General features: G+C 41.1%; 1 protein-coding gene across 1 annotated transcript in view; it reads right to left on the bottom strand.

The window, feature by feature from the left end:
- Positions 1-2,868: 2,868 nt before the first annotated feature.
- The window catches only part of LOC104543943 (low-density lipoprotein receptor-related protein 5-like), a gene marked incomplete at its 3' end in the record, with an annotated part of 15,171 nt that continues 6,326 nt past the window's right edge, over positions 2,869-11,713 (bottom strand). The window contains exons 5-8 of the mRNA XM_010188663.1: positions 10,281-10,604; positions 7,950-8,152; positions 5,445-5,656; positions 2,869-3,059 (exon numbers count right to left, since the gene is read on the bottom strand). Of these exons, the coding sequence (XP_010186965.1) occupies positions 2,869-3,059; positions 5,445-5,656; positions 7,950-8,152; positions 10,281-10,604 (930 nt within the window). The remainder of the gene's footprint in view (positions 3,060-5,444; positions 5,657-7,949; positions 8,153-10,280; positions 10,605-11,713) is intronic.

Raw genomic sequence — 11,713 nt, 5'->3', positions numbered from 1 at the left:
GAACAGAACAGACATTCCTGCACTGATTTCACTGAATGGGCACTAAACCTGACCCTTAGTACTACTCTCTAGCACTGCAGCTCCTGACATGTTATTTGTCTTCTCCTAAATAGGTCTTAAAATGTAGAAATACTAGGAAACAAGAAGTTTCTCAGTGAACAGAGCACAAAGTGAAGGGCACTTCGTTCATTTGCCCTGCAACCAACTGAGCAGCCTTAGCTCCTATAAACTTCAGTGCCACTGAATTTTCAAGGACGACTGTAGTTTTGTCAGACTAAGCCTCACATTTTGACCCAAAAGCACAATTTTCAGCTGCACTCAAGATGCCACAAGAATAGGAAAGCCTCATTTCAACTGCATATAATGAAAAATCCTTCTGCCCTCATGGGTTTTTTTTAAGTGCTAAATTGCTCATCCATTTAGAAATAAAAGGCAAGCTGGTTTCTTGAAGTATATCCTGAAGGCATCCTGGATACCATGAGTTGTCAGGTAACACTTGCAAGCTAGCAGTCCTGCTAGAATCCTAGCCTGTCTGAACAACCTCCCAAATCCGGGCCTAAAACAGACTATATTTAGTGGGTTTTGGGGGTGTACATCAAGCATCATCTTTTTTCTCAGTTACCTGCAAAAAGCTGAACATTGGAGATTTGGGAAACTGCTGGAGATGGCACTGAATAAGGTGATTAATCTATACTGTAATTACATTGCATTTGATCTTGAGTAAATGCCAGTCCAAATTAGTTGGACTAATTTGTTTCTTCTACATGGCACATATCCTTTAGTTCATAAACACTGTTTGCTTTTAGTCCTGTAGCTTTCCCCTGCTTTTTCTTACCTATAGGGTTTGATTCTTTAGCTGTGACCCCATCAAACAAATGTGCACTAAAAGTTATGGTTCAGTATTAACCAGAGAAAGTTTAGTTTTCCCTGTAAAAAGATCCAAAGAATTGGATTAAAATATATATATCTGATATGCAAACATACGCTTACAAGGAGTTTTAATGTCACAGAAAGGAAGCAAGTGTACAAAGAAAGCTGCAATCACAGGATACAACTACCAGCATATGATGACTAGGCTGCTGATTTACTCCTGTAGCCGTTTACCTAAGTCCTACTGTCAGGTCTTATTCATTCAAAACATAGATGTAAAACAACAATAAACAGACTTCTCTGCATTTCATACTGTGCTATGCAAGGACACAGCCCATCTTCCAACCTGTAATGTGACAAGCAACAAGCACCTGCCCCCATCTGCTAGCTGTGACTCAACCTTGCTTGCATACTAAATTAAAGGGGAAAAAAGATGCTTGTGTACATACAAGGCATAGCTAAGTCCACTGTATGCTACAGCTTCATTAAGTAATATGGCTTGCTGTTACTTTGAGGCCACCTTTTTATCAGCAGCAGCACTAGTTATTTATCCCATTCGCCCTTCCCAATTCGACTTCTCCCTGATATACATCCCCTCTCCAAAACCATATGATTTTCACATAATCTTCTTTGGTGCCTCTTCTCTCGCTTGTGGATTCCACTTCAGCCACATTCTGTCTGCATGATAGGCTGCTTTCTGTCTCGTCCTTTTACTTTTGGATTTCTTCCTACAGCAGTTCTCCTTTCATCACTAGACAAAATCCTCTCAGTATCTCCGATGCATTTTGTGTTATGTGTCCCATTCTGTCAATCTTCTCTTCTTAAACACGGGTTGCTTCATAGGCCAAGTCCTTTCTTCCTCCTATCTTCTTTTATCTTTCAAATTTTTCTGTGTTCTCTGACGTCTATTCTGGACCAGACATTTTGTGACATTTGCCGTGTGACAATACCCCCTATGCAGCTTGATAACTGATGAAAACATGGGCTGCTTTACCTTCCCAGTTCCAGTTTCATGTATTTATCCCCTCTCCGGCAGAAAAGACCCGAGTCTGACCAGGAGTCAGTTTTAGGTGCTCAAAAGTGAACTGTCCTTGACAAAACGTGAACAACTGTTGCCTGTTTTAGTTCACTGCCTCAGTACAACACAAGGGAAGGATGTGACTACATGGCATGAAGAGAAGACCCACCAAACATTGGAGAATCAACCTTTTATGGCAGATGCAAATCACTAGACCAGGCCAGCTTCTACTACCTCACACTAGGTCACGTCTCTCTGCACTTCCTTTAGGAGTTTCATTTCTTGATACACAGATGATGATGAGAGAAGGAATCACAAGTCAGACCATTGGATCATCTGTGCTATACTGCTCACCGATGAGTAAGCCCATTTTCTCCACTGCTTCAGCACTACCAAGGGCTTTTAAAAGTCAATGCTGAACAGTGCTCTCTAAGATCCACGTGGTGCTGTTGCTATGGATGTGGAATAACACTTTATTTTACTAATATGGGAAACTTGCAATGAGTTGACATCTTTCCACTGTTTTGCAACACAGGTATTCCAGATCAGCTGCCTTATCATCCATCTTGGAAGAAAGCCATTCCCTTTTTCAAGCTACCTTGATTTACTAAGCTGTAAACTCCAGAGAAGGAAAAATTGAAGTTATGCAAACTTTTCAAACCATAAGGAAAAAACAAGGGCACGGGGTAGGACATTTAGGGGTTCCATGACTGGCAACACCTATTTAGATCTGATCTTCCAAAAGTTGATTTCAGAACATATCAAAAGACAAAGAGTTCTCTTGGAAGGTGGCAATCATTACAGACATGTTTATTACAATCACATCAAAGATGGGAGCCCACCAGCAATTGTTATCTGTGACTGCCCACACAGAACTGGCAACAGTGGAGACAGACATTACTGGGGTCAGCATCAAAGAGGGAAAGATGTCCTATACATACACACACACTGCTCCAAATGTTTAACTGCATATCACATACCTGACAAGTCACAGCTTTCAATGCGCTTCAGATCTGCATCCACCCAGAAAAGCTTTCCAAGTTTGTTGTCAACCACCAGTGCTACTGGTCGGATCAACCCAGTTGTAAAAAGCACTTCTCTCTCTGTGCCATCAAGGGCTGCACGCTCAATCTTGGGAGCTCGCTCTTGCATGTTGGTGAAGTACATGTACCTGAGAACAAAGACACCAGCTGCTTAACTGAGAGCTTCAGAAGGGAGGCAACTCACCTTTGCACACAGGCTCTATTTTGTAAGTGGGAACTGTTTACACAGGGATGACTGCAGTGACTGTTGCTCCCAGCTGCAAAGATTCAGATCTGTCAGCTGCAGAACCCTAAACATTTGCTAACTGGCATACTGAGATAGCCTGAAAATAGTAGCATCTATCCTTAATACACCAGGCCATAAAATGCCTCAGCACTGTCCTGGTTTTGCTAGGACTAAATTGTAGGATTCTGTTTTAATGTTTCAGCATAGCCGGATTGCTATAATGAAGTTATTTTCCTTATCAAGCTGATAAGGTCATTGATTTCATTTCTTTGGCAGATATTTATGTTTTTCAAGGTTCTGCCTGCACCTGTGGTTAGGGTTTTTTTTAGGTTGTTTTTTTTTTCTTCTAACTGCACCAGAGAAATGGTTAGGGTTTTTTTTAGGTTGTTTTTTTTTCTTCTAACTGCACAAGAGAATGTGGGAGTGGTGAGAGCTCTCTGGGATAGGTGACCCAGGAAGATGATCCGGGTCTGATCCAAGCTGACCAATAAAGATGTATTCTATCCCATAAATACCGCACTCACTACGAACTGGGGTTGTATTCTATCCCATAAATACCACACTCACTACGAACTGGGGAGCCTGCAGGGGATGACCCCTTCGCATTCCCTTCCTGCTTCTTGTTCAGCCCCTTTGATCCTAACCCTTTATGATGGCAGCCCGTGGCAGTTCCTGAGGCTCATCCCTCCCATCATTGTTGTTGGAGTACGGCCAATGGCTGCTGCTTGTGAGCTGAGTGTAACTGGAATTGCTATATTATCATTGTTCCTATTCTTGTTACAGTTAATTGGCATTATTATTACTTAAGTTTGGGTTGTTTTAGTTATTAAATAGTCTTTATCTCAACTGATGAGTTGAGTTTTTATTTTTGATCTCCCAATTCTCTTCCCCATGCCACTGGGAAGGGGGTGAGTGAGCAAGCATACTTTCATGGTGTTTGGATGTTTGCCGGGTTAAACCACAACACTGTCACTTCCTCTCCTTCTGTGTTACCTGTCTTCTCAGCAAGTAGAAGTTCCTACCAAACTTGCGAGGAACAAAGATTACACAAGGAAGAACAACTGATGATGGCATGTTCCTGACGCCTTCCTTCCATGAGTTCTCTGTATCTGCCTAGGCCAGTTCAGTTGCAAACAGAAGCAGTCTCTACACTCCCCATTCATAGGGAAAAAAAGGCTTGCACACTCACACGATGAACTGAGAAGTCCCTCAGGGAAAAAATTCATTTTTTCAGTGGTGGATAACATGGGCAAACTCCCTAATACAGTGGGCTACATCACTGCATTGTTTACAACACTGTATTGTTTATGAATACAAACTATGTCCAAGTGACTTAGTACTAGCAAGATTAGAATCATCCCTCTAATACTTCTCTTCCCACACCAGCTTTTAAACTGTGCAGAGTACAGAGAGTATTGTTTAAAATAGCAATCCTATAAAGGCTCCAGATAGAGTCTCTGGGTGCTACTGTATGCATAGTTACAAAATACTGCCACTTTACACCTGTCAAGCACATGGTAAGCCATTTAGTAGTAAATTGGGATTTAAGGATCTACCTTATTAAAGAGAACAGTAAAGGACCATCTTTGACCTTCAAGAATGAAGCTACTAACCATCTGAAATGGAGATAGGGTCTGCTGAATGTAACCAAAACTGCTTTGCAGCAAAACAACATATTTTCCTGTGGCAAAGGATGCACTACAGTGCATCCTGTGCTACCTGTTTTAATTAATTTCAGAAGTTTTTGAGATACACAGCGAGGCAGAACTAACTTAAAATTTTATAGAACATAAGGCGTTGGTTTGTTTAACTTTATATCATTACATTAGCAGGAATAGTTGTATCATATGAGATATCCCTTTTTTTTTCCTGGAAACATATGTTTTACAACAAGTAAACATTTATGAGCCAGATGCCCAGCTGATACAAACACAGTGTAGACTCTCCTGGTTTTGCTATTAGGTGGTGGGGCTGTGCACTCATGCAGCGAAGAGGGGAAGGTGGTTCTGCTTTGCTTTCCCCACCTGGGTTAGTTCCTCACTATAACCAATCACGTGGCTGCATGAACATCTAAGTCCATCACTGGCACACCAGAGGATGAAGCAAAGAGAAGAGAAAGCCAGATACCTTTGAAAGCCAGAACTGGACAAGCAGTCACCTACACCCTGAAAAATTAAATACGCAAAAATTCTCCTTTTTAAAGTATACAGATGTGACCCAAGATTCACATACACAGCTGACATACATCCCAAGAGTGCTCTGTACGATGTACAGGAAGGAATCTCACCCTCGCTCTGCATTCACTACAATGGCTCTGGGCTTGTCGTGGTCCCCTCGCAGCACCATTCCAATTGACTCGCCGTTCAGCCTGTGGACATTGACTGAATTTGTGGCCTCACAGGTCCAGTACAAGGTGTGGCTGTATATATCAATGCTGAGGTCGTGTGGCTGCTTCTCTGGGTTCTGGCTTTGGTTTGGAGTACTCATGACAGTGAAAGGCTGCAAGACAATATATGGGGAATGATTTCCAGTAAATATTCTGATTATTGACTGAAGAACACAGAGTCCATAGAAAGCACGGTTTACCTACCAGATAGTCCAGAAATACCTAAAACCACCCCCAAGGAAACAACAAATATAAGAACAACAAAAAGATTTGATTCGAACTGTGGATTAAAGGAAAAATATCTGGACAAAATCTGTAAGGTTAGGCAAAACTTCCCAGGAAGCAGTTGTGGGGCCTTTAGTAGGATGAATTAGCAGGAGATAAAAGAAAACAACAGTGAATGTTCATGCATGGAACAATCTTGAATGAAATTATGTAAGAGACAAGGCAACGTTCTGGCCAGACCTGCACTGTTATACAGTCAGCTGAAGAAATGTCTGTCTCTTGCCAAAGTCTCCTTACTTTATAATTTGTAGTGTAGTAGATACTGATTTTCCTTAACACCTGGCTTCTCTTAAAACTTACATTTTTAATGAAACCTGGTTCTGTCTGCTTCCACGCCAAATGACTACAGCTCTGCCTCACACCCATACTTACATTGCTTTGCTTTCACCCTCATGTCTTTATGATGGATCTTACAGAACCTGACCTTATTGTCAAGTTCCTGGAATCATTACCCTCAACCCCTCCCAATTTAACAAACTTTTCAAGTCTATGTTGAATACTAACAGATACTTCAATACTTTATTTCTGTGAAGAGCACTTGAGCAAATTAAAATATCCCTAAGGGAAAATAATCTTTCTGTTGTCTGTGTGACATTACACAGGCTCCACTACTGTACAGCCAATCCCACTGTCATTGGGATGGTAATATTGCTTGCAAGACTCCCAACGTGGAAGCAGCCTTCGAAGGTGATTGCTTCTGGTGACATGGTAGTGGTGAGGGGAGAGCAGTGACTTCTTTAAGTGTCCTAATGTGGTGCTCCCAGTGCAAACATAAAAACACCACCAGAAAAAGTTCACAGGGGTCAAGAAAGCTGAAGACACCATTATGTGCTCAGCCTAAGTCAAATGAATTACCCATCACAGAATTACTTGTGAAATAGTTCCACAATTTAGTTTTAAGCCTCCAAGTTCTGCGTAGTGATATACAGGGTTTTTTCTTTTTCTATAAAGCTTTATCCCTATTTTGTCTTGACAATGTGACTAGAAATAAAAAGAAATCATTCTTTTCCAGAAATCAAAGGTAACATTACCCAGGCATGGAATTCATATGCATCATCTGAAAACAGCAAGATTCAGCAAAATTAAGTAAATATAGGTAGTGAAAATTGGAAAGTCAACATTTGCAAGGTATCTGCATCTTCAAAGCTGTGTGACCAAGGCAGAGGAAAACTCAGAGCAAATGAATCTCCATTGCAATTTGCACTTAGCAAGTACCAAAGAGAAGCTAGACTACAACAATTAGCACCTAGCATAATCCCAAAAATCAAGAGCAAAATGTCTTCAAAATTCATCCATAACTTCACCAGCTGCTCATGCCAACACGTCCTCCCAGTCTTAGAAGAAACAGCCAAAAATTAAAATTGTCATGTTTTCCTTCAAAGGAAACTGTGAAAACTGAGTCTGTAAATAAAAGAGACCAGTCCATTTGCACTGATGCCACATCACATTGTTTAGATACAACTGCACAAGAACTAGGAAAATATAACTTGCCCATTCTCCATTTTGTTTTATATCCTTTCTCAAACCATACCTCTCAAAGAATATGTTATCTTGACCTAGGAGTTAAGCTATGTTAACAAGTAACACTGCCTGGAAGAACTTCCTTCCACTGTTGTGTGAATAACTAGTGCAAAAAAGTGATGACCCCAGCTTAGTAAAACAATTAAGCATGTGGATAAGTCTAACCCTATCTGGCACAGCAATCAACCCTGCATTCACTCAGGGTTTAACTACAGCTTGGATGGCTAAGAGTTTCATTTTGAGAGAGCTTTACAATCATGACAATAATATCACACAATTTTAGAACACAATCTATCTGTCCTGAGTATAAACAATAAGTCTGCCTTACTTCAGTGCCCATCTTTAACTAAAGTTTGCAAGTTTCAGATACATATGATGTTCTATATTCTATTACACTTCTTTGTGTATAAATTAAAATCACAATCCTAAAAATCTTCAGTAATTTCCACATACAAAGAGAATACACATGAATAAGTGCTGGCAAGAGTAAAGTTTAAACTGATGATTCCCTGGTGCAAGGGACAGAAGGGGAAAGTCAAGCATAAAGCACAAAGCATGCACAATGACCAACACAAAGCTATATGCACCATGCAAACTTGCCTGAGTGCCATCATCTTTAGCTCTTTTTATAATATTCTGACGTCCATCCACCCAGTAGACCAATTTATCTAAGGGATCATAATCAATGGCCTTGACATTCCTTAGACCATGCATAGGAAGGATGATATCTGGACTTTGCTGATCATCTGGTATCATCCGGTTGATTGCAGATTTCTGGCTAAACAACAGGAAGCTGGCAGGAGCTGAAACGAGCCAAAAGAGAAGGCATGAGAAAATGCGACTCTCACAAAAATACACCCACACAGAAGACGAAGAAAATTTAGGACAAAATCCCAGAGAGGCAATTATATTCACAATGAAAACTAAGGTAATTCATAATTTGAGACTTCTGCTTTTAAGTTGAAAATGTTTCTTTGTGTACTTCCAGAGAGTAAATGTGTACACCCTCACCCAGAAAGTATTTCCTTTTCATATTATAACTATATTCTCCATGTAGAATTTAAGTAACACCGGTGACAGGGAACAATATATTATCACAGAAGTACAGAATCATTTAGGCTGGAGAAGACCTTTAAGACAGTTGGATCCAGCTGTTAACCTAACACTGCCAAGTCCACCACTAAACCATGTCTCCAAGTGCTGCGTCTAGATGTCTTTTAAATACCTCCTGGGATGGTCACTCAACCACTTCCCTGGGCAGCCTGTTCAAATGCCTGATAACCTTTTCAGTGAAGAAATTTTTCCTAGTATCCAATCTAAACCTCCGCTGGTGCAACTTCAGGCCATTTCCTCTCATTCTATCACGTTACCTGGGAAAGGAGATGGACACCCACCTCGCTGCAGCCTCCTTTGAGGTAGCTGATAAGGTCTTCCCTGAGTCCCCTTTTCTCCAGACTAAACAAATCCAGTTCCCTCAGCCATTCCTCACAGGACTTGTTCTCCAGACCCTTCACCAGCTTCATTGCCCTTCTTTGGATGAGCTCCAGCATCTCAATGTCTTTTTTGTAGTGAGGGGTTCAAAACTGAACACAGTATTTGAGGTGTGGCCTCACACGTGCTGAGTACAAAGGGACCATCACTTCCCTGGTCCTGCTGGCCACACTATTCCTGATGCAGGCTAGGATCCTATTGGACTTCCTAGCCACCTGGACCCGCTGCTGGCTCATGTTCAGCTGGCTGTTGACCAACACCCCCAGGTCCTTTTCTGCCTGGCAGCTCCAGCCACTCTTCCCCGAGCCTGAAGTGCTGCATGGGGTTGTTCTGACCCAAATGCAAAACCCCACACTTGGCCTCGACCTCATACAATTGGCCTCAGCCCATTGATCCAGCCTATCCAGTCTCTTGGGTGTTTCTACTCTCAAACAAGATCAACACTCCTGACCAACTTGGTGCTGTCGGCAAATTTACTGAGGGAGCACTCAATCCCCTCATCCAGATCATTGATCAAGATGTTAAACAGGACTGGCCCCAATACTGATCCCTGGGGAACTCCACTTGTGGCTGGTCTCAGCTGGATTTAGCTCCATTCACCACAACTCTCTGTGCTTGGCCATCCAGCCAGTTTTTAACCCAGCAAAGAGTACACTCAACCAAGCCACGAGCAGCCAGTTTCTCCAGAAGAATTCTGTGGCAGATGGTGTCAAAGGCTTTACTAAATTCCAGGTAAACCACATTCACAGCTTTTCAAAGTCTACAGTTCTCTTAAGTGGGTCATCTTGTCATTGAAGGAGATCAGTTCCTTTCATCTAGTGAAGATTTCTTTATATGCTACTGTGCCAGGATGCCTGAAGTTTTGTTGGTCTGTTTTTTTAAGTCAACAGTCCATTTTCTATTCATCTGCTATTTTTACTAGAAACTTAAATACTTGTTGGACAGCCAGTGAAGTGGCAGGCTCGTAATGTCACAGGCAGGGGGAAAACAAACTCATATAAATTTCAAGTGCATGTGCACATTGCATGGACTGCTTAGGAGGTTGTTTTATTTGATGTTTTTTTGCTGACTTTTTTAAACACTTAAGAGAAAAACACATCTTTTTGTTTAGAATTTTTCTTCCACCCACCTACATACTTAAGTAAGGATTTGGAAAGCTTCAATCACACAGTGAATCACCTAGAAAGCACTTCTGGTAAAACAAGAAAGACCAGACTTGACAGCACTGTTATTTCTAAGATTTGAAATACAAATCTTCAGCCCTAATCCACATCACAAAAACGGATATAAAACTCCATACTCTGTCTTCATATTTAAATATCAGGCAGAAGCCTTTGAAATGGACTTGTGATATCCCTTCCCTTTCTATACTGAAAGGGATCACAAGCACCTGGAAGCCACAAGCACTAAAGAATAAAACAAGCAAACAAAAAGGCTTACAGCTACAGTTCCTGCTGTTGGGATCCAAGGTATAATGAGCAGCACAGCCACACCTAAATCCATTTGGTATGGCAAGGCACAAGTGACTACAGTGGCCGTTATTTTGCACACAATCATTCAAGCCATCCTGACGAGAAGAATGAAAGACCAATATATCCATCACAAAATCCAGATGACCCTGAATAAGCGTCCTGTTCTTCCCACTGGTCTTGTCTGCTCTTTCTATGCTGTGTAGATTCCAGTCTGTCCAGTAGATGTAGTCACTGTATTGGGTTAATCCAAACGGGTGAGGTAGATCATCTGCTATGATTTCTCGTTCTTGTCCTGCAAAAATAAGGATAATCAACTAACAGACAATTCCCAAGTCATTAAATGAAAGTGCGACTGGCATCAAGAAAAAGTTTTTTTTTTCCCTTTTAAAAATGAAACCTCACTTCCCAAGTCGGCATCATGGGATTCATTATTAAGCAGTACCTGCTCAAGAGGTAACCTAAACACTTGCATTCAAAAATCTTATCCAGATAGCCTCTTGCCTATAAAGCAATTTGAAATTGTGCCAGTGTATTATAATTTAAATAAATACAACTCTGTATGTCTCATGCTTATCACTCCAAATAGACACTGGATAACATATTCAAGAATACTATCAGCTCCAGGAATCACTTAGGCCAATAAAACCCCCAATTAATATGCACGTAAGCAACAACATACAACAAAACTGAGATTCACAGATAAACAGCTGTGAGAAATTACGATGTTTCACTTAAGAAACATAAATCTTTTGCAGTGCAATTTAACACACAGCTACCTCAAGAGATTAGGAAACCATTTTTTGGACAGAAATCCCAATACTCTCACACTCATTGGCCCAGTTAGCAACATTCACAGCAGATTTAACACCTTCTAGAGCATTAGATGGCCTCTCCCAGAGATGCACTACTAAAGTAGATAAAGTCTTACTATAAATCACCTTCCTAAACCTTTTAAAGCATAAACCTCTATGAATCTCTGCCACTTTACATCAAATGAAGATGTAGCCTTCATGAGCACCATCTCTTCCGGCCTCAAACAAACATCTAATGCTAGAGTCTACAGAACACCTCACTCTGCTTCCCATTCCCTACTTTTCATCATGCCCTCTCCCATTTGGCCAAGACTGGAGAAGGAACAAAAAAACCTTAAAACTAGAAAATGAAGCAATTTCCTTATAAACTACCAGAACTAAATATAGAAGCAACCTTCCCAATTACTTTTAGGTATCTTAAGTGCCCGAGACAGGGGCTCAGATATCCTGCACACTCTCAGGTACTTCTTAAGAGCAAGTCTGGTCCACAGTGATGAATTCAGGGGATAGGCTCTTTTAAAGGAAGCAGATAAACTGCCTATTGAATTTTGACAGTTGGCAGATGGAGGAAAATCTCCCAAAAGAGTGA

Source organism: Mesitornis unicolor, unplaced genomic scaffold, assembly GCF_000695765.1.
Source record: "Mesitornis unicolor isolate BGI_N332 unplaced genomic scaffold, ASM69576v1 scaffold5867, whole genome shotgun sequence".
Taxonomy (NCBI): domain Eukaryota; kingdom Metazoa; phylum Chordata; class Aves; order Mesitornithiformes; family Mesitornithidae; genus Mesitornis; species Mesitornis unicolor.
Note: the sequence above shows the minus strand (reverse complement) of the source record. Positions and strands in the feature narration are given on the sequence as shown.